Below are 25,163 nucleotides of genomic sequence, written 5' to 3'. Positions count from 1 at the left end.
AAATTACATTTTAAAGTAAGGAAAATTGATGGAAATGCAAAAATTAACGGAAAAATGGAGAAAATGTCAGAAAAACTTTAATTTTTGCGCTTTTTCAGTGAATTTTAGGTTAGATTAAAGCGAAAAATTCGATTTTTTCAGAAAATTTGGTTTTAAACGAAGAATTTCGAGGATTCGAGTCGAAAATTAGTTTTTAAATTTGAAAAAAATAAAATGCTAAAAATAGAAAATTGAAAGCGCGCTCCATTGGCACGCGTTAGAGAGCGTGAGACGCAGAGAGAGTGCGGGAGAATTTATTATTTAAATTAAAATAATAATTCTTTCCCGTTTTAACTGGAATTTTATAATTTCTTGAGAAATTTCCATTGAAGAATGTCCGAAAATCAAATAAATTTTAATTCTATCGAAAATATTCAGGTTTTCTTCAGTTTCACGAAAATGTTCATTTTTTCAGTCAAAATTGAGCTTTGGAAAATTATTAAAAATGAAGGAAATCGGAGCTAAAAAACAATTTGCATAGGAAAATTCGAATTCCTTGCAAAATTTCAGTCGGAAAATCTAAAACTAGAGATTTCTAGCTCAGTTTTGAAATTTCTCGGGTTACGGTAGCTCCGAAAGTGTGCAACTACAGACTACAGTATCCCCAGAAACACCGGATTTCACGCGGTTTTCGAATTTTCTTCGGAAAATTTAGGAATAGACTAAGAAAATGGCGAGGAATTCAAATTTTTTTATTAAAATGTGGAGAAAAATTTTTGAAATCATGAAAAATGTGCATTTCTATAAATTATTAAAATTATTATGCTCTGACTATCTTTTTTTCGATAATTTGTGCTAAACTGGACTTTTAAAGTATTTTATAATATAATCTAGAATATATAGATAACAAAAAAAATCTTGCGTTTTGTTATCATTACAGAAAGTATCAATTTTCCACCCTCCCGTCCACTATCTATTCCCTCTAGTGTCTCACAGCCCAAGTCTCTCATCTCTCAATGCTCTTTCTTTTTCCGAATTTCCCTTCATTCTGCCTCCAAGACAGCCTACTGAATGGTTGTCCCCCGTATTCTTCCCCAATTTTATTGATTTTTTAAATAGTATTTAGCTTTTTAAATATTTTTTTAAGACAAAAATCGAGTAAATGTAAGTTTTTTGCTACTTATTTCAATCGGTATTGATGTTTTAAATGATTTTTTTTCAGTTTTCCTCAATATTTTTTCTGCTCAATAAACGATATTATAATACAAGTGTGAGAAAATTTATTACTGACCTAGTCCCTAACCATCCAAGAGGGGACAATATTTGTGTAAGTTTTCACCCACTTAGTCCCTATTACTTTTCAATTATTTTTTCAGGCAATTCGTTAATATCAAATACTGGTTTTGCCAGAAGAAATAAAAATCCAGAAGAAAGAAAAATCTTTTGTTAACAGTTAAATGGCAAGCAGGGTACAATATAATTATTAATAAATGTTTTTAAAAAAATTGTGTTTAAAGTTTTTTCATCAATTGAAGGTCAGGGGAAATTGGGTTGTATACGACTTTGTCTGGCACAAATCTCAAAAAATCTCTGTTGTTTTTTCACTTTCAAGAGTACATACATTTGGTTTTAAAAATTTATAATGTTTTTTTTTAATAACCACAAAAATTTAATTTTAATTAATTTCAATCGAAAATTTAATTTTTAAAAAGTCCAAAACAAAAATTTCAGATATTTCAATTTTCAAATTCGAATTCTCCGCCATTTTTTTAATCACTCTGCAAATTTTCAGCTCAAATTTCGAAAATCGCGTAAACTTCAGTGTTTTGGGGGTACTGTAGTCGGTGTTTGCGTACTTCTGGCGCTACCGTACCCCTCGGAATTTCAAAATTGAGCTAGAAGTTTCTAGTTTTCGAGGTTCAGACTGAAATTTTGTGAAGAGTTCGGAAAAAAAGCATTGAAAATTTTGAAATTTAAGTTCTAGATTAGTTATCAAATTTTTTTTTCATTTTTTCAGAATTCCCAAAAAAATCGGATTTTTTATCGGCAAACTAGAATTCTACGTAATTTTCTATTTTCAGTAATACCCAAAAATTCTACTAGGCTGCTCTACACCCCTAGTCTGCGCTCTCTACGACCTCTCGTTCTATCGTTCGTTCTCTCCCTTCTCCATTTATTCTGTCTCTATGACGGCCTACGGAATGGCTGTCCCTCTTGCTTTTATTGATTTTTCATTATTCTGGCTATTTTTCATGGTGTAGAGGTAATTTTTTGTATAAATTTTTAAATTAAAAAAAAACAAATTTTGTCTCTAAATATATTATTTTCAAAAAAACTACAAGATATACGGCCTACGCCTATTTTTGCTAGGCGTAGGTTACCAGCACTGAAAATTAGATTTCAAAAAATAGCCGCTAAAAGTCTCTTTCAGTACGTGCTGCCAAGTTGTCCAATTACGGTTTGATCTACAAAAAATGCGGGAATTTTTCCCCAAAAAAAATGTGACGTCAGCATGTTTTTAACCATGCGAAATCAGTCTCTTCCCCCGCATTTTTTGTAGATCTATGTAGATCAAGACGAAATAAAACACTCTGGCACCACGTTTTTTAGTGAATAATGTTTTTTTTTCAGGCTCTCTCTCTCACGGCTATAAGCAATACTCTCGTCATCCGGCTCAGAACGACTCAATAAAAGTATTCAAATACCAGAAAAATAACTTAGAACGTTTCCTGGGAAACCGTTTTTATATATTTTTACCCAATGAGAAGTTACTATAATTTTGAAGCAAGACCAATTAGACTTTCAGAATACTTTTTATTAACACCAGCTATGTCCTCCCTCAAAATAAACACATTGCAAAGAAGCTGTTGCAAGAAAGATCAAGGCGTAGATCTCTGGTTTAACCTACCTAGTTTAAAAGTTCCTATGACTGTAGAAGTAGCGTCCTTTGGCAGTTGTTAGATTTTTTTTTTTGAAACTGAACAATCCCCATGTGTATCATTTTTTTGTTAAAGATTGAATAAATGTATGTGATTATTGAATACATCTTGTCTGAATTTTTTATGTTTTCAGGGGGTTTTTCAGATGAAATGTAACACACAAAAGCCAAGCTTTTTAAATAACAAATAAACACTTTATTGGAAAAAAAAATCTATTTTTAAATCTTCTTTATCAATCGTTCCCTCTAGTAGAAACCACATCTTATTGGTAATCACCTAGGTAATCTGCGAGTTGTGCCAGGTCATCTCTGTCGTGCTCCCGCTGATCCGAGTTCATGCCAGCTTCAACTGTTCTTCTGATAAGTTTTTTTTTCGTCTAAAAACATGAGGTTCAGTTTGTTTTTGACATATTGAACTTACCATTGTATTGGTTAAGTTTCTTAACTGAGCACTCAGTCGAGGTAGGCTTCCTTTGTCGCTTTCAATGACTGATGTTTGTGTTCGACTGCATCATATCAGCAATCCGAATGACATCTCCTCCGGCTGCTGCCAACGTCTTATGTGTGATTTAGAACGCTGCACGCTCATCACAACCTGGATGATTGACTCTGAAAAAATTAACTTAAATTGTATTCCAGATAGGTAATTACTTACTCTAGCCAATATTTTGTCCATTTTCTTTATGAAAATGTCGAGCAGGTATGCGATGTGCTCGTGCATCGGTCTTGTAACTGAGTCGAGCTTGACGAAGCGTATCATCACAACTCTTTCCAATTTTGGTGAATGTGTGCTCTTTATTTATTTGTTTATTTCTTCTTAACCATTCAAAATTTCAAAAAAAAAAAACAAAAAGCAATCAATTACAGACAAAAAAATCAAAATATAAAACAAACGATTGAATAGTGGGGGAGGAAGAAACAATTTAAGATGACCGATTGGAACAAGTCCGTGGCCAAATGTGGGTGGGGGTGGTTGGGAGATATATTGATGAGATTCATAAGGAAAAGTGGGATAAACAACACATTATATCATGGTATCAAGAGGTAGAGCTGAGATGCGCTTGGTAAACGTTTCGACTGACACTGGCTTATTGAATAGTTTGGCAAGTTTGTTCCAAAAGGAGAGATATTTGTGAAGAAAAATGTTATTTATGAACGGCCCATTAGGACTCAACTGATAAGGAAATCGTGGAGTTTTAGACTTTTTGAGGTATTTTGTAAATTCGGGGAAGTGACGTGTATCCGTGACAATATCATGATATGTTTTAGCTATAAGAAGGAGCCGATGATGTTTCAGAGTCGTTTGGTTTACTTGTATCAGGCGGTCAGCATACGATTCATATGAGATTTTGCATCTTTTAAATACAAGACGGGAGAAATAACGCTGGGGTTTTTCTAATTTTTCGACTAATGATTTAAGTTTTGGTTTGAAGATTTCACATCCAAATTCAAGAATGGGACGGACGTATGTGTTGAAAAGTTTGAAGTAAAAAAGAGCGTTTGTGGACCGGAAGGTTTTCAATATTTGCCGGGATTTTTATATTGCAGAGTTTACTATCAAGTGTATATGCTTATCAAAATCTTTGAAGAACTCCAACTCGTCGGCTGTCGCAAACTCAAACTCGTACTCTGTAAGATACTTTTTTATTTAAAATGTTCCTTTTTTATAGAGACTATTGGTTAGTCACTTTTTGTTCTTAAGCTGTAACACATGGTGCATCGACCAGGAGAACATTTTTTGCACATTTTAAGCCCATTTTTGGTTTTTTTTAGGCAATTTGCAGCTTGAACTCAGCTTTTTGATATGGTATATAATATATAGATATGTAGATATATCCACTTTTAGTTTTTTGATGATTTCGCTATTTTTTCAAATAAGTATAACTCCAAAACTAGAAATGCTATCAAAAAAATTCAACTGATAAAGTATAGCCCGTAATCAGGTCTATTTTTTTTTATATGTTTCAAAAGTTCACTAAAATGATGGCAAGTAATAAAGCGGCCGACATCTCGTGAGTCTATTTTTAATGATGGTTACTAAAACGACTGTAACTCAAGAGCTATATTTTTAATGGGAGGTTTGTGAAAGTAATACGATGTTTATATAATTTTTCACTGTTTTCACATATTAACTTTGTGCTGAACCCTCCATTAAAAAAGATATGTGAGCTGAAACTAGTGTCCTACAAGACACTGTTTAGATGGCATAATCAAAAATCAGGTTTCTTGGATTGAAAATTTTTGGTCAATTATTTTTGTAAAGAACTAATGTAGTTATGATATTTAAACTATATACTAACCAAAAAATAAAAATAGGAACAAATCATTCACTGTTTATGAGAAATGTGCTCAAAATTCCCCTACACAATTCCTCTTTGAACTCTCCTATCTTTTTTCCTTGCGGATTTCTAAAAAAGTAACAATTTGCAAACAGTGAAATATTATATAAACATCGTATTACTTTCACAAACCTCCCATTAAAAATATAGCTCTTGAGTTACAGCCGTTTTAGTAACCATCATTAAAAATGGACTCACGAGATGTCGGCCGCTTTATTACTTGCCATGATTTTAGTGAATTTTTGAAACATATAAAAACAAATAGACCTGATTACGGGCTATACTTTACCAGTTAAAATTTTTTTGATAGCATTTCTAGTTTTGGAGTTATACAGATTTGAAAAATAGCGAAATCATCAAAAAACTAAAAGTGGATATCTTTTTGGCCAGCGCTGTATGTCATTATTGAATACATCTTGTGTGAATTCTTGTATGTTGCAACGGAAACAGTTTCAGACGTTTTCAGGAGTTTTGTCAGATTCACAATTTCTGCTCAAAAATGGCCGAAATACCCAGCATTTCAATAACTAAGAAAGTCTCGTACGAATCTTTTCACTGAGTATCAAACGTTGAATATTCAGTCAGCCAAATTTTACTACGGTAGAGATTTTGCAGCCACGTACGGTTTGCCGGGCCTTGAGTTTGCGTAAATGGAGGAAATACAAATTTTAGAAATTAGAAATTTGTGGTTAAACGCTTTATTTTAAATATTAGAGAAACAAATATATCAGGTTGTCCCATAAGTTTTTGTACTATTTTTTTTTTGAAAAAAATTTATTTCTCTCAAGCGACAAGTAGTACTATTCACACAAGTATTCACCATTAGTGTCCACCACTTGTTGCCATTTACTAGGTAACATCATGATGCCACGGGAGAAGAAATCCGGCGAACGCGATGAGAAGAAAGTGGAGAGTTCAGTTTTGAGATGCTCTTCGTCGTCGAATTGCTTGTCGCGCATGTAGTCACTGAGAGACAAGAACAAATGGTAGTCGGTTGGTGCAAGATCTGGAGAATATGGTGGATGCGGTAAAACAGTCCAACCAAGATCTTGCAGCTTTTGGAAAGTCTTCTTGGCGACATGAGGCCTAGCATTATCGTGAAGAAAATATAGTTTTTCATATTTTCCGTTGGTCTTTTCTGCAACTCGGTCCAATTGGGCACAATAGTAATCAGCAGTGATAGTTTTATTAGTTGGCAACAATTCCCAGTGCACGGGTCCTTGAACACCCCACCAGACACAGATCATAATCTTTTTTGGGTGAAGATCAGGCTTTGGCGTCGGTATTCCTTTCTCACCGATCGGAAGCCATTGACGTTTTCTGGAATGGTTAACATAGAGCACCCACTTCTCATCTCCAGTAACCAGATTGTTCAGCCAATCGAACTTTCGACGAAAAGTTAGAAGTTGAGTACAAACGTTGACCCGAGTGAGCTTCTGTGATGCCGAAAGTTCATGAGGCACCCAAGTTCCAAGTTTTGAAGTAAAACCAAGGCGAAATCGAAATTAAAAATTGTTCGGAGTACGGTACACCTCGGTGTTTGCGTACATTTGCGTATCGTGCATTTTATTTGACGACATTTTTATTTTTGAAAGGAATAAAACCGCAAAAAAGACGTTTTAACCTCGAAAACAGGGCTTTTGATGAAAAAAATAATTTATAAAAATTACTGAGCATATTATCTCCACGAAAATACAAGACTCGAGGTGTTTTTGAGAAAAAATTTTTAGGCCTACGATGATTTTTTCGCAAAAGGCTTTTTCGATGAATCACAGAAATTCCCAAACTGTTATCTAGTGAAGTTTAGAAATATAATAGTTTTAAAAACATTTTAGGCCGCCGGGAGGGTTTCACTGAAGAATACAGGCACATTCTAAGACTACAAAATCAAATAAGCTACATTCCCGTTATGGATAAGATCAATTAGGACAAGTTAGCTATGGATAAGAATAGTTGCACAACATTCCAGAATAGAATACTTTCGTGTTATCATGAAGAGTTGTCAATTTGAGTTACCAAATTCAAAATGGAACAGATTTCATATATAGCTTTGAAACGAGGGCGCCTCTCACCTGTTTGGTGAAGTGGTAAAGCGCGGGCTCTTCAGTAGAAACAATCCTGGTTCGAATCCGGATCCATTCAGAATTTTTTTTGAACTTCTTCAAATGATCTGATATAAGTTTGTGTTCTCTTGTGTTCTCAAAATTCTACGTTGGGTAACTGAATCGGCAAAAATTTGGTTAAAATTCCAGTTAAAGTGTAGTAAATTTTTTTCAGGACAGTTAATTTCATCTATTATATGCATTTCAGGAAGATCTCCATCAATTTTCTCAAAATTTTGATTTTTGAAAAAAAAAATTTTTGAGTGGGTAGACTCCACATAGTCACTTGAACTCGCTTGTCTGGATCTTTGATGATATAATGGCAACTTTTTAGTTGGAAAATTTTTTCCAACAGTTTATCTATGGAACATCTTTAACCAACGTTAACTGAGCAGTTTGATCAACCAAATCGGCTTGAAAATATTTCTTTACACGAAAAACTCTTTTTTTGGTAAAATTTCAAAAAAATGAGTAAATGAGTAAAAGATAATTTTTTTTTCAAAATGATGAGTAAAAGATAAAAAATTAAAATTGGAAAACTTGAGTAGATGAGCGATAAAAACTGTTAATTCCATCAATCAAAGACATTTCAGAAAGGACTCCATCAGTTTTCTCAATAATTTTTCCTGAATATACATATCGAGATATATGACTAGTGAAGACCGGATGGGTGGTCGGAGTACTTTATCTAATAGATAACGATAACCTTATCATTAACTAAAGAAATTTGGCCAAATTTAGGTCCCAAATCGGCTTCCTGACAACTTTTTTACCCGAAAAACTGATTTTTAGCAAAAAATGGAAAAAATGAGTAAATGAGTAAAAGATAATTTTTTTCAAAATGGATGAGTAAAAGATAAAAAAGTAAAAGATATCATAGTAAAAGATAATTAGCCATGATTATTTTCCCAACTTCTTCAATTTTCGTCGTTTCGAATTGTTTTTTGCAGGAAATTTTGGTAATGGTGAAAATAAGATTACACTTGAACTGTCTGCTAATTTTACTAATACTTCTCAAATATATCCGTATTGTCGAAAGAGCCCAGAGAATTAGACCAATTCCTTTTGTCGTTTTAAGAATATCGTGGAGAAAGTCAAGGGTAATCAAATGTTTATAATAGTGTGCGATTGATGAAGGCAAGTAATTTGAGCAGTTTTCCATCAGCAAATCATTTGCATCATCCCAGTACCAACAATTACTGTTTTGCTTCTCCGAACTGATCAGCAAAAGTGCAATATATGTGCATCCATAGTATGTTGATTCTTTTTTTGTATCGCAAAAACTTGCGCTGAAAAATAATGCTTTTTGTCGAAAGATAGATCCGTGTACTCCACGAGGAGAAGTGTGAGTTTTTGCGCAATTTTACAATTTTAGCCTTTGTCACGTAGTCGCGTAAAGAAACAACTCGACCACACTAATATATGTAATTTGAAAAACTTTACGAAAGTTGGCTCTAACACGAAAAACCAACCTGAAGAAAATGTAGAAATCCAATCGCATTTTAATTCCAAAACATTTGTATTCTAAATGACGGGCTAAATTTACCATGACTGCGAGACATTGAACATTTATCTGATCATTGTTGAAACTCCTCATGCAATCTAATAGTACACTAACAAAGTTAATTCCTTCCAAATATTTGCAGGCCTCGTAACTCGATTTTGTCAAGTAATGAATTATATGCATTATGCATCGAGTCAAATTGTGTTCTTTTTTATTCAATGACCAATTTAAAGCAAGAAAAAGCTGTAGCATGTGTGGTCTTTTTTCCGCAAACAAGCTCAATTGGTCTTGAGTCATTATAGTTGTGCACATATGCAAAACAGTTAGCACTCCAGTTTGACAATAAACAGAAATGTGATTTTTTTGAAGAAAACCCATCGCAGCCAGCCAGATTTTCTCGCAGTCAGAGTCATTTGGAAAGTTGGAAAGCAGATTAAAAACAGCTTGCCAAACAGCAACATGAAAACCAAGACGGTCAAGTGAATCCAAACTTGGAAGATCAACAATGAAGTTTGAAAGTCGTTTCAATGCCAGACTTCTTTCAAGTATTGGCATTTTCATTGTTTCTTGCCTGAAATGTTATTAGTTTAATTAAACGAAAAAAACATTCCCCGTTCCAATTCTCTCACTTTATTGATCTTCACATACCCCGTTATTGAATCTAATTGAACTTGAATCACTTTTTTTTCTCCTCGTTTAAAAAAAATTTCCCGCGCGTTTTGAAATAGCAGAAAATTTACCGAGCGTTGACTAAGTATCTAACGCGTGGGGACGTAGTAAGTCCGTGATTGACAATGTTGATGGGGTAAATGAACGGGTGTTCCATCATGGTGTGACAATTTTTAAGATTATAAGGTTGGTTTTCTTGAAATTTTTGCATTTTTGGCAACACTAACTCTAGACAAATTTGACATTTGTGGATTTTGAGAACATTCGTAATCAATTGCGAGCATGTACATCTTAAGTTGAAAACACTTTATCAATACAAACTATTTTTCTATTATACAGTCACGGTCATAAAGGTATGGAAAAACGATGTTTCCGTTAATCAAGCTCATTAAAAAAAAACAGCCATTACTCAAAAACTAAAAGATATTTTAAAAATCTGTCAACTAGCTAAATGTTGTCCATTATCTGCTCTGTAATTTTTTGTAAATTATTTTTTACAAACGTTTCTATTAAAAAAGTTACAGCGGCAAACATCTAACAGGTCAGTTTTTAACATCCAATCAGAAATCGGCTGAAACTCATGGATATGTTTTTTCACAGAAAAGGTGTTGGTAGCAAAATAATCTACATTGTATTTTCTATTGTTTGCTTATAAAACTTTTGCTCACACGCCGGCAAAAAAGCAGTTAAAAAAGTTTAACCTTGTATCTCATAAGATATGGGTAAGCCCATATGCTCAAAAATCTGGTTACATTTTCCCACCATAAGGTTTTAGTCTAAACTTTTAAAACTACTTTTTTGCAGGCGCGAGAGCAACAGTTTTTTAAGCAAACAATAGAAAATGTAATGCAGATTATTTTGCCTTTTCTATGAAAAAACATATCCATGAGTTTCAGCCGACTTCTGATTGGATGTTAAAAACTGACCTGTCAGATGCCTGCCGCTGTAACTTTTTAAATAGAAACGTTTTGAAAAATTATTTACAAAAAATTACAGAACAGATCATGGACAACATTTAGCTAGTTGACAGATTTTTGAAATATCTTTTAGTTTTTGAGTAATGGCTGTTTTTTTTAAATGAGCTTGATTAACGGAAACATCGATTTTTCCATACCTTTATGACCGTGACTGTATCTTCATTAACGGTTGAGAAGTAGATACTCAAGGTGCTACATTGTGGCCAGCATTTCATGTTTATATCTTGACACTCAGCAAAAATAGAAAAAAGCGTTTACTACATTGCTAACAACTTTTAGATTGGCAAATTTTTCTTGTATCACACGTGAACAGAGAGCGCAACGCTCCACTCATTTTTTTTAAACTTTTTGATCAATGGGTTTGATCAATGGTCATTGGTGGAGCGTGGGAAGACCACATGAAGGTACCATCTTTTGAATTTGTAAAAGAGGAAAATAAAATACATTGTAGATGCCAACCGTTTGCAAGCTAAAATTTTTAGGTCTTTTTTTGAAGGTTGGAAATCCTATTCTCTTTATTTCTGAATTTTTTTCGGTGCTTCTAGAACTACACTAGAACGTTTAAAGCTTATGCATGGCCTTCTAATCGAATTGTTTCCACATTTTTTCAAGATTTTATCTCCTGCTTAAAAAATCTAAACAAAATATTCCGATCGTTTATGAACTTTCAGAACAAAAACTTCCAAAACTTCTTAATCATTTACGGAACTTTGTTTTGAAAACAGTCTTTCTGAAAACTAAACAATTTGTACGAACGTCTGAAACAATTTTGGATTTCCCGAATTTTTGAAGAATGTTCACACTTACATTGAAATTTGAACCAAGCACCTGATTCCTTCATCGCCAACGTTTTTTGAAGAAAATGTATTCATTGCTCGGAGTGTACAATTTATGAAATTCGTGTGATTTAGCTCATCGTCTTTCGTATTATAAACATGAGTGTTAATTTCTTTCAAACATTTCCAAACTGCATATTCTTTTCTTCGGGCCACGAAATAATTTAAGCAGTTCAGCGACGAGCCGAGAGTCGCTGTGTTTAATGTCATCATCCCTGCAGATTGTATAGTTGAGCGTTGAAGAACACTGTCTGAAATTGATTTCCAACGTTTTCGTGTATTTTACAGGTGTCAGTGGTTCTCAACTCAACATTGACGTTACTATATAATTGAATAAGACAAACAAATTTTAAATTCAAAAACGACTTTGAATTGATCTCGTTTTTTTTGCTTTCATATGAGGTTTATGTGCAAACTTTGCTTAGTACACGATGCAATATTACAATAAAGATATTTTGTTAAAAACTCGTACAAAAAAGTCTATTGTTGGTTGTCAAAAAAGCTCAAAACTTTTTTCTTCAAAAGTTATTGATTTGTAAATAGTGTAAACAGTTTGTAAAAATACAAAACATTTGAGCCAAATTTGAGAAACTTAATTTCACCTGTTTACATCAATTATTTATAAAAAATAAAATAATTTCGATCAAAAGTTTTTTGGCGGTCAACAAAAATAAATTTTAAAGTTTTATTTTTTTATTTTCAAGTTAACCTCATCTGAAAGCTAAAAAGAAGCGAGATCGGGCAGAAACCTGAAGTAATTATGATAATGATAAATGCTAAATTTTGTTGAATTTCCATACAAAATAAAGTATTTGAAATCAAAAACAAACATTTTGCATTCAAAAAATCCAATCAAAAAATACTCATGCACTCGAACTTCAAAAAGTAAACACTATACGCATATTTTTTTTTACCGAATACGCATATTTGTTTCAACTTAGGATGCGAAAGTTGTAAGCATTGAACTAATTGATCATCAATATCAGTTCCAGAGCAATCCAAAAATCTCAAATTTGAAAGGCCCATACCGCAATCCACGTATTGTCTAACAGTTTTCATATCTTTGTTTAACCTGGAAAACGTGAATAAATTAATGACAGTTTGATTTATTCTAAAACTGGGTGGTTATAATACACAAGTACCACACTTACTTATCTCTAGATATATCCAAAAATTCTAATCCACTCAAATGGAACAAATCGAGCCAGACGAAGTGAGAGAGAAATGTCAAGTTTTGCATAGTGAGTTCTCGCAAGTGGATAAGGTAGGATATACCAAAAAGCAGCTGTACATTTGTATCACTAATATCCAAAGATATGAGTTTGGGAAAATTTTGACAAACTACCAAAAACTCTTTTTTGTAGAGAGTTCTTCCGCGAATGGATAGAGTCGTGAGTGAAGGGAACATATGACCGATCTGAATAAATTCGACTTTTGTTTCGTGTCCGTGGAAATCAAATAAAAAAAACATTCAAAACTGAAAAAAAAACGACAAAAAGAATTCATCACCCTATTATGTTGAGACATACACATCATTTGAGTTTGAAATTTAAATCTCGAGAAAGTTTCAAAAAATTTGACCTAAAAATGTTTTCCATTATCATTTGATTATGACGAATCAAACAAATTTTGTATGTGTAACAAAAGTTTACACAGGGCCGCATCATTTTAGTATAACAATCAAGAATTTTCAAGAAAAAACATTTTGAAGAATTTTTGACGAACCTAAAGCTGTAAATGGGTACCTCTGGCTGCAATCTTAGAAACAATCACAGTTAAATATATTTTTTACATAATTTTTCAATAGAACATAGTAGAAAACTTTTGAGTGCAATTTAAAAACTTCGTGGATATAGTTTTATTTTTAAAATTTAATTTTTTTTTTGAATTAGTAATGAATTTCTTTGATTTATTTGTTTTGGTTTTTTGAATCATCTAGCATGCTAAATATAAGCACACATGTTGTGAGTTATTTGTTGCAATCACGTGAAATTAATTTGTTTTAAATATTTGAACAAATCCAGATTAAAAAAAAAACAACTTTTTTGGCCAAATTTTTCGTAAAGAATTGAAAAAAAAGAAACAATTTTAATGAAACTTCGTAAATTAAGTTAACTGTTATGTTTCCACATGAAGCAAACCTCGCGTTTTTCAGTTGAAAACATTAGTTTCAAATTGTTATATTTCAAATAAAACATGAAATATTTTATTGAAAATATCCCAAAAAACATTTCCATGAATGCAAAATTTTCAAAAAACAAGTTTAAATTCTTTTTAGCTAATCATCGATCCACAAAAAAATTTGAATGGTCCGGGAAAATGCCTGAATAAATGGCTTCGAGTTAGGGCACTTCGGGAGGTAAAAAAAATGCTTGACTATCTTCGAATGAACGATCTTGGTTGATAACACAATGCCCCACAATTTGAAAAATCGATAAGCTGCGAAAAAAAATAAATATTGACCCATAACTTTTTTTCACTCCTAATAATTGAATGAACAAAATTTAATTAACTTTATCAAAATCTAAATCAGCAAAATTTTCAGTGTTTTACCGCTAGGCATTCAGCTGGATACGATGAGTAGAAACCCCAGAAACGTGAAAATGCGCGTCCATTATAATTCATTTCTGCCATCACACTCCGCCCGGAAGAACTTTAGTTTACCAAAAATGGTTTTTAAAATACTAACCTTTACAGTCCATCCTGTTGAAAATTCCTCCTTCCCGCTCAAATCCAAAGTTTGAAGATTTCTACGAGAATCTTCATTGAGATAATAACTTAACAAATAACAAATGTTGATAGATTTTTGATCTGGAAAACAGGTAAAAATTCCAAAAAAAAAACATCTGCACGATCTGATAAACAACTTACCATCTTCAAAAAAACTTGCAATGTTTTTCAAGTTTCCAAGGCAAAGTGACTTCAGGCAACTTTTCTGCAGAATTTCTACATAAATCGTGGAATTTGGAAAATTTTTGAAACTAATTTCCGATAAATTGAATTTAGCAGCAACTTGTAGACTAATGCGATCGGTTAGTTCATTTTTCTTTTCCAGCAAGAGGTTGTAGATTTTGTTGCTCGATTTTGAATCGAGCCTGTATACGGAGTTGTCGTAGGAACCTTAAACTTTTATGGGGATATATATGTATATATGTGTTTTGTTTTCCCAATTTTTGTCTATTTTCTCCCTTTTTATCTCGCGCAAATTTATTATTTGCACAACTGTTCAGTTCACGTTTTTCATGTTCCCTGTTTACAGTTTTCATTTTGAGGAAGTCGTGAAAAGGTAGGCTCTCCTGTAACTACTGTTACCAAGCAAAATCAACAAAAGGTTTCAACTATGAATGTTAAGATTAGAAGATTTTCTTTTTTTTTATTAGTTGAAAAAAATTTTTTATGAAGTTCACCGAGATACAGAGCCATTTGAAAACAAGGGGTTTTATAAAATCATTAAATAGCTTTTGTAAAATTGGGTCAAATAAAGTTACACAAACAGTTTCTTTGAGCTAGAAGGTTAAATTATTATAAAAACTTATTTGCGTTGATACATGAAGACTTTGACGGGACTTACAGGCGAGTTTGTGTTCTTTAACTTTAGGAAACTATAATGTATCTCACTTGTCATTGCATATTAAAAAATAAATTTGTTAACTACAAAAATAAAGTGCACTTTACTAGCTTTACTGTTAATAATAATAATAACAATGCTTCTTATTATTCAATGCGTCTATTTAAACGTGAAAAAGAAGAAAAAGAAAAAATAGTGTTGAATAGAGTAGTGGGAATAATGGGGTTATCTTACTGAATTTTTCATCCTTTTTGCTCTTAATTAAAAAAAAAAGTTTTACTTTAAAAGAATTGAAGCTTAAATTAAATTTTTTTTAATATGGTCAACTAAAAAGTTGTTGACAGGGAGGAGAGATGGAGCGCAAAATTCATTTTTCCTCCCAGTTGGATCGGTACTAATGGGGGGAAATATAGGAAAAATGGAAAAATTCAGTTGGATAACCCCATAATACAGAAAAATGGGACGGCTTGAGGCTTGTTATATTACGTATGAAATTTTTGAGAAAGGCAAGTTTTAAGCAAGGCGAGTTATATATCCCGTTCTGGTGTTTATTTTTCTTACTATTAGAGGTGAAGTTGTGCCAGTAGGGGCATTGTTAAAACCACTTCTTTGGTCCCAAAATGACCAAATATAATAAAACTTTCCAAACAATTTTTGAAATTTTTTATTTACTGTCAAAAAGTGACAATTACTCAGTTTTTGCCACTCATAATTTTGGAATCCGATTTTTTTTGATTTAATTATTTGTATTAAAACAATTGTAGGGGTCGGGCATGCGACGTTGTTTTGGATTTCTTCAAAAGCTCATATTTTTCAAAATTTTGGCAGTTTGCCAAAACTTTGACCGAAAATTATGAAAAATCTAAAAATTTTTGGAGTGTTTTATTATGATATTCGGTCGTTTTGAATCATTATAAGTGTTATTAAACAAAATCCTCATCGGCGCTACTCCATTTTTAAGAACTAACATAAACGATTTTTCAACTGTTGTTCTTTTTACACGTTAGAATTTCTGTAAATTGTATTGTCTGATACCAATAATAAAAATATATGTGACGTCACACCTTTCAAACGCCAAAAGGCCAGAGTGAATACACTTGATTATATTTTAAAAAATCAATCCAGCAACATTAACAATTTGGAATTTAAAACAAACCATTTTGAATGTATGTGGCGATTTTTTCACATGAAATATTGTAAAGGGACATCATAATGTTTGACTGATACTTTCTGAATAGAAAGAAATGGGGAAAAAAATGTATCGTATGTACGTCGCAAGAGACCGTGGAGTGCGTTCATAGAAGACAGAAAGGTAGCAATCTGCACAACAGCTGCTACATTTTGTGTGCACGTCATCAGCGCAGCAGACCCGAGGAGTCTCCTTTAGTCGGAATTGGGAAGATTTTTTTAGATCGCTACAGAGGGCGGTTTTTCTACGTGCCCTAGAAAACTCCAGAAATTGGCAAACGATTTATCTTCGATTGTGTTTCCGAGATTATTTGGGTCAAAGTATTAGTATTTATTTCAGTTGATTTTGATTGTTTTTCAGCTGATTTGCGTTGTTTGTGAAGTTGTGGGCATGAAATCAGACTGGTTTCGTGAATCTCAACTTTGGATATTAAATGTATTAGGGTGTTAAACAGGATTTCTTCTCGTTTTTACTCACTAGGGAAACGAAATAAAAAAAAATCGAAGTGTTCATATCAATATAATCATTTTTGTATTGTTCTGAACATTTTGTCAGTTGACTATTTTCTTGTAACTTCAAAGCCCATCGAGATATGAAGCTTCAAAAACAATGACCTTTTAGCTTAAATACGCATTCGGAGTACAAAAAAATTGTGTTAACATCAATTTGGGCAAGATTTTATTTTGAATTTGTATTACCTTTCAGAAAATATATTATTCTACCTATAACTCTCTGGCCCACAAAAAAGAGTCCCTAGTCAGTTCTGTGTAATACCTTTTATTGTTTGAAAATTGACTCGACGAAGCCTGCGAACTCGAACTTTTCAAAGTTTTCGAAATTGGGAGTTTGCTTGAACATCCCAGTTTCTAACAAATGTATCGAAAAGTTTATAACTATAAAAATGAGAATCAATTATTTTTAAACATTTGTGTAGTTGGTCATTTTAAAATATTTTGACAACTGAAATTTGGGATGAAATTGTGTTTTTTTTCTAAACCATTTAACTTTACGTAACACAACCATTTTAATAATAATAATAACAAAAAACATGTTTTTTACTTTTGTTTTCTTTAAATTAATTTTTTTTTCCAAAAAATTATTTGATTTTTCAGTTTTTCTATTGTTATTGAAGGTATCTTAAAACTACCAACTTAACGTGAAAGTTTTCGGAAGCAACCTGGACCGTCCTGTACCACTTTTCAGTGCTTCTGAGCCTAGTACTTGGCTCCCAGTGATCCTTATCTCACGAAACGTTTGGAACATGTTAGTGTATATCCAAAGATTGTTCCTGTGAAATTTCGTTCAATTTTTTCAGATGTTTTACTGCAAAAATAATTCAATGACACCGGTAGATGAAGCATTTTTAACCTAAAAAGTTCGGCTTACAAACTGTTTGTGCAATAAAACATCTGAAAATGCTCCAAATTGAACGAAATTTCACAGGAACAATTGTTGGATGTACCCTCACATGTTCCAAATGTTTCGTGAGGTAAGGATTACTGGGAGCCAAGTACTAGGCTCAGAAGCACTGAAAAGTGGTACAGGACGGTCCAGGTTGCTTCCGAAAACTTTCACGTTACATATTTTAGTTTGTTATGAGCGATTGAGATGTTTAGATCATTTTTATGTAATTATCACAAAAAAATAATTTGACAAGTTTTCAAAATTTCAGTGCTTTTTTCGATAAAATTTCAAGGGGGTCTTATAGAAGTTGGACGGCCGTTTTTTCGACTTTCAGCCCGCGCGCGCACAGTTTTTGAGCTATCATCATGAAATTAATAATTCAATGACACCGGTAGATGATGTTTAGGTTTTTTGACATTTAAAATCGAATGGCATTAGCAGTTTTTCACGAAAATGTTCAGGAAGTCTCAAACCACCAAAATTGAGGGGGTCCTATAGAAGTTGGACGCACTGTAGAGGCTGCAAGACTAATACATAGAGGAAATACGGTAGGTTAAATTTGCGGACGCCCTCGAAAATTAGCACTGAAATTTTTTCTAAACTTGGCTATACTTGGCTGAAAAGTTATTAGAGTCGGGAAAGAAATTGCTAAAGATAGCTTAAAAGTAGCGAAACAATAAAGTTTGTTAAAACGTTGCTTATATTCACGGATAAGTTGCAGAAGGGTTTAATACGTTAACGTTGGCGCCTAAATTGCTAAAGTTGGTGGATATGTTGCGACGAATTACCGAGGAGGGACGAACAACTCAAAATTTTTATTTGTATTCAAATTCTGAATTTGGATGTGATCTTCCCGACTAATTTTCTTATGCTGACCAAAGTTTTTGCGCAGATTTTGTGCTGCAAAAAATACCAAAATACCAAGTTTTGCGCTTTTTTGCTCACTTTTCGTGACGATAGAAAAGGTTCTGTAAATTAGAAACAGAACTACTAAAATCCAAAGAAAGAATATTCTTTGAATCCGCTTCCAGAAAATTTTCACAAAATAATGGGAAGAAACGAAGTATCATAAAAAGATTTGTTGTCAGATTGGATTCAAAATGAAATATTAGAAGAAAAATTCGTTGTTCGTTTCCAGTACCATTTCAACAGGATGCTCGTTTTAAACAGTTTTTATTAAAGCAATCGTTTTTAAATAATCACAATAAGTTACAGCGTGGCGTGGATTCGGGTTAGAGAAGTCACGAAAATCAGAAGAGTTTGAATGATACCCATTATTGCACAATACCAAGTGCTCACAGCATTTTTCGATGCGTACATTGCCAATGCGAGAACCATTGTCTTAGGAGCACCAAAAACACAAAGAATGATAAACATGATAAATAAATCATTGGAATAAAGCAGACGTATGGATGTTTGATGGGTGGAGTGTGGATGAGGCTTCGGAACATCTCGAAGTAACTGAATTATCTCCTCTCTTCGTATTGATGATTGAATTTATAGGTGTATTTCAGTGTTCGCTGATAGAAGTAGTCGGCGATAATAATTTCTGAGCTGGTCACCATGCTGAAAATTGATTATTAAAACTTAATCTCAATATTTTTGTGAAACTCACCCTTTTCCGTTAAGCTTTGAAATAGCTTGAGCAATGTTTAGAGCCGTTAAGGCTTTTGACTGATCAACTGCAACATATCTTTTGTTGGATTTCATTACGGACGCAATGTAAAAGCTGTGAACAGAACCGATTTCAAATCTATCAATGTGATTTTCACGCATCATTAGAGAAACAGAAGCGAGTTCCTGTGGAATTTGATACTTTGCAACAGTTCCATTGCAGCAGAATTTGCACATTTCCTCTATTACGTGATAGCCTTTTAAAAAATCCGCTTTGGTGTCGAAGCTCTTGTATCCTCGTTTGTACTTATCGTGTCGCCGTTCTCTAATCACAAAATCCATACAAAGAATCGTTGTTTGATTATCATCTTTCACGAGGATTTCTGTGCATGACAAGGACGAGCCATTTTCCCACAATTTCCAAATCGAACGTTTTCGTGGCAATGCCTTTTCCTTGATAGTTATTGAGTAACTTTCGCTTGCATTCATTCTGTCGAACAATCTTATGAATATACGTCGGTCATCTTCCGACTTTCCAATGACGAGTGCTTTGAGGTGAGAGTGCTCATGTTGAAAACTGAAGCCCAATGCTATCAACAATTTTATCGAATTATAACCAACAACTTCGGTTTCCCTCGCATCGACAGGAGATAGACTGGATGCTTCTACTACAGTTCTGTGCTGGGCAGGTTCTTCGCTGAAAATAAATAAATCTGTGTTAGTCTGACAATTTCTCCTTAATGGTAAGTTTTTTAAGATCAACTTAATGCATTTTTTACGCCCCCTTTGAAGACGAAGGTTTATAAATTCGTTGGTACAATTTAGGCATAAGAAATATTTATATAACTTTAAAAATCACTTTCAAAATAAGAGCGTGTAATACACAAGTATCGATTATTTTTCAGTCTGGGCGGATTCCAATGAAAATTTATTGTAAAAATACATTCTGGTAAGAAAACAGTCAAAAACCCGTGGGCAAAGTGTTCAAAGATGTTAGGGTGTTCGATGAGTTTTTTTCGTTTTTTTTTGTTTTTTCTCAGTTTGCTTTCTTAAATATTTTTTGTAATAACATATCTTTTCAAAATTCCATTAAAGGATCAAATCTTCCGGGTTTTCTCTTTGTAGTTATAAACTTTTTGATACATTTGCTAGAAACCGAGATATTGAAGCAAAAGTCTAATTTTAATACTTCTGAATCTAATTTTAATACTTCTGAAAACAGTAAAATGTAGCAAAGTGTGGTAATCATTTTGTTATGAATTTTCCGACTTTTTTCCACTACTTTTTCGATTTTTAAGATATAAAGGATGGTTTTTTGTTGCCTAATATTTTTTGTCTGCTTCATACTAAAGTTTTATGACTGCATAAAACAGTAACATTTTTATTCAAACCCATAAAAAATTCCAAAGATTATTTGTTCTTCTCGACTACTCGAATGCAGATGGTGCAGTCTAGAAGTTTCCGGAAAAAGGAATTTATAACTTATTCCTCACGAAAAAACCTGATCGAACACCTCAATACTTTGTCAGAGTCTATTGGCTGAGTTAATATCTCCATATAGATCTCATTTCAAAAGCCAAGAATGCTACGACTGAAATTATTTTGTTGATGTTACCCTCCTAGTGTTCTATCCCATATCTGCTGTGAATAAAAATGTATCTTCTTACATCCATGTTATTACATCCCATGGGGCTCTGATCTCCCTCCTAGCGTATTTCGCGCTCCATTGACAACGAACAAATACACTCAGTTTTACAATAAAAACTGAGCCGCTACGCGGATTTCTTGGACATATTCTCAAAAATTAATATTATTAAATTACATATAAAAAATGTATTGAAAATATTTATTACCCAAAATAGTTCAAATCCCTATAAAAACGAGAATGCCGACTAGAAATACGGTAGTTCTGGCGGCGGCTCGCGATGTATTCACCCAGTACACAGTCCCAGCTTCAGAATTCCTAAATGGAAATCCATTTTGCGACCATTTCGGTGGCTTTTGCAGTTCTTCATCAGATTCCTCCACTTCTTCACTGTTGTCAATTGTACTTATGGTTGCTGGTGCTGGATTTCTGGGTGCTGAAAGTCCAGCCGTATTTCTGAAAGAGTTTACACAACTTTCATTATCAAATTCGAGTTCTCCACAAAATGTTGGTTTTTAAAATTGAAAACTAGAGATTTCTAGCTAAATTTTGAAATTTCGAGGGTTACGGTAGCGCCAAAAGTACGCAAACACCATCTACAGTACCCCAAAACACCCGATCTCACGCGGAATGTTTGGTTTTCCAGATTTTCAATGAAAAATTTAAAATTCTGTCAAATGTTAGTTTGGAATTTAAAAACTAAAGATTTCTTGCTCGATTTTGAAATTTCGAGGGTTACGGTAGCGCCAAAAGTACGCAAACACCGCATGATCAAATTTTGAGCTGAAAACTTACTACTTGGCTGATTAACTATTGGAAAATTTCAATTAATTATTTAAAATTTCAAGAAAAACCAAAAATTTTTGTAAACTGCAAAAAAATTGAATTTTTAACGGTTACTGTAGCTCCAAAAGTACGCAAACACCAAATTTCACGAACTTATTAGAATTTCGACTGAAAATGCACGATTAGACTAATAAAATCGTGGTAAATACGAATTTGATACTTTTAAAATCTTCATTGTCAAAAAATTGAGCAAAATCTGAGACCTACCCCTGCCTTGGACCATCTACGGCACACGCGAACTGCAGCCCGCCACAATCCTTTTTGGCACATGCGATTCTTGTCTGATCTTTTCTGAGATTCACTGAGGAATACTGAAAATCTTAAATGTTTCGAAAGTTTTAGGATGTAATAGCTCACCGAGCCACCATGACCCAACTCGATAAGTCCCATTGATAGGAAAGAGGTGCCACATTGAGTCTGAGCAGCGTAGGCTTCAAGCTCCTTGTCGTATACCTAAAGATGATAATAAGTAGGTGAACTGGATAGAAAATTTGAAATTCTACAAATTAGGTTTTTGAACTAATGCTCTAGGACGTCGTAGAAGAAAGTTATAGCAAAAGTTCAGCGGAGCGTACCTGCAGCATCGCGGAATTTTTGTTGTTCGAAATATATATCAATCAATAGAGAATTTTATGATCTACAACTTTTGTTTTGAACCAAGTTTCCAGGACTCTGCCAAAGAAAGTTATGTCAATTTGAAGTTGAGTCGCTACTCAGCTCCGTATCACTAAAGCTAAAAGTCGCCTAACTTGCTTCAGAGAAGAGATGGAAATCGGTGCAAGCGGCAAAGTTGTAGAGCTTGAAATTTTCTATTTCTGTACGTTTTTAATAAAATTTTATGATTGTGGTGCAAGTGCGCTCTAACGAACTTTTAAGATAACTTTCTCAATCTGGGTCCTAGAGGGAAAAACTAAAAGCTGCGTAACTTTCTTTAGAAAAGAGATAGAAAATTAGTTTCAAAAGCAAAAATGTAGAACTTGAAATTCTCTATCGATTAAGTATATTTTCCATCAAATAAATCCGGGTAGCAAGTGCGCTCCGCTGAACTTTTCGGCTAATATTATCCAGAGAGGTCTTAAAACTCCCAGACAACTTTTCAGAGCCTCAATAAGCAAACGCGCTCTATTAAACAAAAAAAAAACTCACCAAAAGATGATTGAACCCCTGTTGTTTGAAAATATTATTGGCAAAAGCAATGCAATCCGCCTGAGTTCTACCGCTCAATCTTCCCGATAATGCACATTGAGCTGGAATTTTTTAAAAAATTGTTTTTACAAAAATGCTAAACTTACCGAAAACCAGAAGGAGAATTGTTTTGAGCATCATATTTGATTTGAAAATCTAACAATTTTAAGATTTTGGTAGTATTAGTCGAGATTTTAGAAAGTTCAAAAGTTCATTCGAGTATGAACTTTGTTGATTTTTTAAAAACATTTTCCCGCAGAAATTTTAAGTTTTTAGTAAAAGATGTCAAATACGAGATCCACGGAAGCATTTTATTCAAAAATATTAAAAATAAATTATTTTGAGGAAAACGGTTTATTTTGAATGGTTTTGAGTTTTGAGCCGTGACGCGACCGCAACGCAACCGCAACGCGACCGCAACGCGACCATTACGCATGCCGAAAACGATTAAAATGTTGGTTTTCAACCGAATCTAGTCGATATGGGTGTCAAAATTTTGGAAATTTCATGGAGAATTCGAATTTTTTAACTAAAATCTTATTATGTCACTGGAAAAGGCAACAAAAACAGAATTTCCGAATATTTTTGGAATTCGAGCAACAAAATGAAATTAATTCGACAAAATTCTAGCTTCCCACACTATTCTTGTATGAAATCTACAAAAGTTGAAGCTCCTAGCTCAATTTTTAATTTTTGAGGGTTACTGTAGCGCCAAAAGTACGCAAGCACCGAATCTGGCGCAATTTTCGAATTTTGCGCTTTAAATTTAGGGCCATACTAAGAAAAACGTGGAAAATTCAAATTTTTTATCAAAAACCAACCTGGGACCACCCACAGCACACGCCACCTCCACCCCACCGCACTTTTTCGGGACACACGCGATTCTGGTATGCTCTTCTCTGAGATTCACCGAGGTGTGCTGAAAATTACAGAACTTTTTTTGAGAAATTTCCGATCTGTGGAAACTTACAGCTCCACCGCTACCAACTTCTGCGAGTCCATTCTGCAAATAGGCGATGCCACATGGAGTTTCTGCTGCGAACGGCTCGAGCTCCTTGTCGTATACCTGAATGAGTCGCTAGTTAGGCTATGTATGAAGTTTTGATACTTGAAATGTGATAGAAAACTTAAATTTCTTCAAGTTTGCCTCTTGAATCAACATTCTAGGACGCCGTTGAAGAAAGTTATAGCTAAAGTTCAGTGGAGCGCACTTACATACTCATTGATTAATTTTTTCCAAATTTTACCTCAAATGATAGAGAATGTTAAGCTCTACAACTTTGTTTTGCTCCAACTTTCTAGGCAAAATTAGCAGAAAGTTACGCGACTTTTAGTTTAGCTGGTTTAATTTTCCATGGTGCAAGTGCGCTCCATTGCACTTTCGCCATAACGTCTTTTAACGACATTCTAGAAAGTTGATCCAAGAGACTAAGTTGTAGATTATAAAATTCTCTATTCAGTGTGAAAGTGCGCTCTATTGAACTGCTTGAAAAATGTACCAATTTATGATCAAATCCCCATTCGTTGTTGTAGATTTTATTGGCAGCAGCCACACAATCCGCCTGACTTCCAGCGTCCAATCTATCCGAAAATGCACAATGAGCTGAAAAAGCCAAAAATAAATGGGAAACTCAAAAAATAGTGCTCACCGCAAATCAAGAGGATAATTGATTTAAGCATTTTTAAGTTGAAAAAGCTAAAATTTGAACTTTTGGTGGTTTGTATTTATAGGGAATTTTATTTCAGAGTTCATAAAGTTTGCGTAAACGCGATATTTCAAAATTTATTTTCCTGCAAATTCGGTAAGTCGGAAATTTGCCGGTTTGCCGATTTGCCAGAAAATTTCGGCAAATTGCCGGAATTTTTTTCAGGGATTTTTTATAGATGTACATAGAAGCATTCATGGGGTGCGTACAAATTTGCCAATTAAAACTAAATTCTGAAAGTTTTCCGGCAAATTTGGCAAGTCGACAATTTGCCCATTTGCCCGAAATTCTTAATTCCGGCAATTGCCGATTTGCCAATTTGCCGGAACTTTCAATTCCAACAATTTACCGGTTTGCCGATTTTCCGAAAGTGTTCGATTCCGGCAATTTGCTGATTTGCCGATTTGTCGGGTATTTCAATTCCGACAATTTGCCCATTTGCCGGAAATGTTCAATTCCGGCGATTTGGCGAATTTCCGATTTGCCAGTAATTTTCAAAACCGGCAATTTGGCGGTTTTCCTATTTGCCGGAAATTTTCCATACCGGCAATTTGGCGATTTGCCGCTTTGCCGGGTATGACTTTTGCCGGTAAAAGGGCAAATATTAATAACAAAATCAACGTAGAAAAATTAGAGCTTTTAAATGGATATGTATATGCCTG

General features: G+C 33.7%; 4 protein-coding genes, 1 long non-coding RNA gene and 2 other non-coding genes across 7 annotated transcripts; 2 read left to right on the top strand and 5 right to left on the bottom strand.

Moving 5' to 3' along the window:
- The first annotated feature begins 1,071 nt into the window (after positions 1-1,071).
- Positions 1,072-3,036, top strand: linc-8. Its single transcript, NR_101666.1, has 5 exons — positions 1,072-1,143; positions 1,202-1,306; positions 1,356-1,448; positions 2,061-2,242; positions 2,611-3,036. It is a non-coding gene; the product is annotated as a long non-coding RNA linc-8 (long non-coding RNA).
- Positions 1,818-1,914, top strand: F59H5.5. The gene has a single exon (NR_050903.1). It is a non-coding gene; the product is annotated as an Unclassified non-coding RNA F59H5.5 (non-coding RNA).
- F59H5.4 lies at positions 2,818-2,836 on the bottom strand. The gene has a single exon (NR_050902.1). It is a non-coding gene; the product is annotated as an Unclassified non-coding RNA F59H5.4 (non-coding RNA).
- Positions 3,037-8,190: 5,154 nt separating the features above from the next.
- Positions 8,191-16,188, bottom strand: F53G2.1 (Protein zyg-11 homolog B). The gene is made up of 8 exons (NM_061883.2): positions 16,069-16,188; positions 14,216-14,464; positions 14,034-14,155; positions 12,496-12,761; positions 12,259-12,416; positions 11,316-11,595; positions 8,831-9,433; positions 8,191-8,647 (listed from the first exon to the last, which is right to left on the bottom strand). Exons 1-8 carry the CDS (start codon positions 16,118-16,120, stop codon positions 8,233-8,235), a joined length of 2,145 nt encoding a protein of 714 aa, NP_494284.1. The 5' UTR covers positions 16,121-16,188; the 3' UTR covers positions 8,191-8,232.
- A 2,474-nt stretch (positions 16,189-18,662) lies between these two features.
- On the bottom strand, positions 18,663-21,067 carry F53G2.13 (RES domain-containing protein). Its single transcript, NM_001393020.1, has 4 exons — positions 20,973-21,067; positions 20,787-20,915; positions 19,121-19,816; positions 18,663-19,071 (listed from the first exon to the last, which is right to left on the bottom strand). The coding sequence occupies exons 3-4, from the start codon at positions 19,606-19,608 to the stop codon at positions 18,972-18,974; spliced, it is 588 nt and encodes a 195-aa protein (NP_001380242.1). The 5' UTR covers positions 19,609-19,816; positions 20,787-20,915; positions 20,973-21,067; the 3' UTR covers positions 18,663-18,971.
- On the bottom strand, positions 20,961-22,953 carry F53G2.2 (SCP domain-containing protein). The gene is made up of 5 exons (NM_001368574.3): positions 22,903-22,953; positions 22,757-22,857; positions 21,968-22,063; positions 21,818-21,921; positions 20,961-21,220 (listed from the first exon to the last, which is right to left on the bottom strand). The coding sequence occupies exons 1-5, from the start codon at positions 22,934-22,936 to the stop codon at positions 20,983-20,985; spliced, it is 573 nt and encodes a 190-aa protein (NP_001355392.1). The 5' UTR covers positions 22,937-22,953; the 3' UTR covers positions 20,961-20,982.
- A 608-nt stretch (positions 22,954-23,561) lies between these two features.
- Positions 23,562-24,475, bottom strand: F53G2.3 (uncharacterized protein; the record flags this gene model as incomplete). The annotated part of the gene is made up of 4 exons (NM_061880.2): positions 23,562-23,714; positions 23,766-23,861; positions 24,295-24,398; positions 24,445-24,475. The coding sequence occupies 4 exons, from the start codon at positions 24,473-24,475 to the stop codon at positions 23,562-23,564; spliced, it is 384 nt and encodes a 127-aa protein (NP_494281.2).
- Between the last annotated feature and the right edge of the window lie 688 nt (positions 24,476-25,163).

This window comes from Caenorhabditis elegans, chromosome II, assembly GCF_000002985.6.
Source record: "Caenorhabditis elegans chromosome II".
NCBI lineage: Eukaryota > Metazoa > Nematoda > Chromadorea > Rhabditida > Rhabditidae > Caenorhabditis > Caenorhabditis elegans.
This window is presented reverse-complemented; position numbering and strand designations above follow the sequence as displayed.

Excerpts from the sequence above, each read along its gene's own strand:
- F53G2.2 (NM_001368574.3), bottom strand. The coding sequence starts at position 22,936 with ATGATGCTCAAAACAATTCTCCTTCTGGTTTTCG. Across the intron at positions 22,064-22,756 it reads AGGGGTTCAATCATCTTTTG|GTATACGACAAGGAGCTTGA; the intron begins GTGAGTTTTTTT and ends TATCATCTTTAG. Across the intron at positions 21,922-21,967 it reads AGTTGGGTCATGGTGGCTCG|TATTCCTCAGTGAATCTCAG; the intron begins GTGAGCTATTAC and ends TAAGATTTTCAG.
- F53G2.1 (NM_061883.2), bottom strand. The coding sequence starts at position 16,120 with ATGTCCCTTTACAATATTTCATGTGAAAAAATCGCCACATACATTCAA. Across the intron at positions 12,762-14,033 it reads CAACAGGATGGACTGTAAAG|ATCGGTCATATGTTCCCTTC; the intron begins GTTAGTATTTTA and ends GAATTTATTCAG. Across the intron at positions 11,596-12,258 it reads GAAACAAATATGCGTATTCG|ACAGTGTTCTTCAACGCTCA; the intron begins GTAAAAAAAAAT and ends AATCAATTTCAG.
- F53G2.13 (NM_001393020.1), bottom strand. The coding sequence starts at position 19,608 with ATGAATGCAAGCGAAAGTTACTCAATAACTATCAAGGAAAAGGCATTG. Across the intron at positions 19,072-19,120 it reads TCAAAGCTTAACGGAAAAGG|CATGGTGACCAGCTCAGAAA; the intron begins GTGAGTTTCACA and ends ATCAATTTTCAG.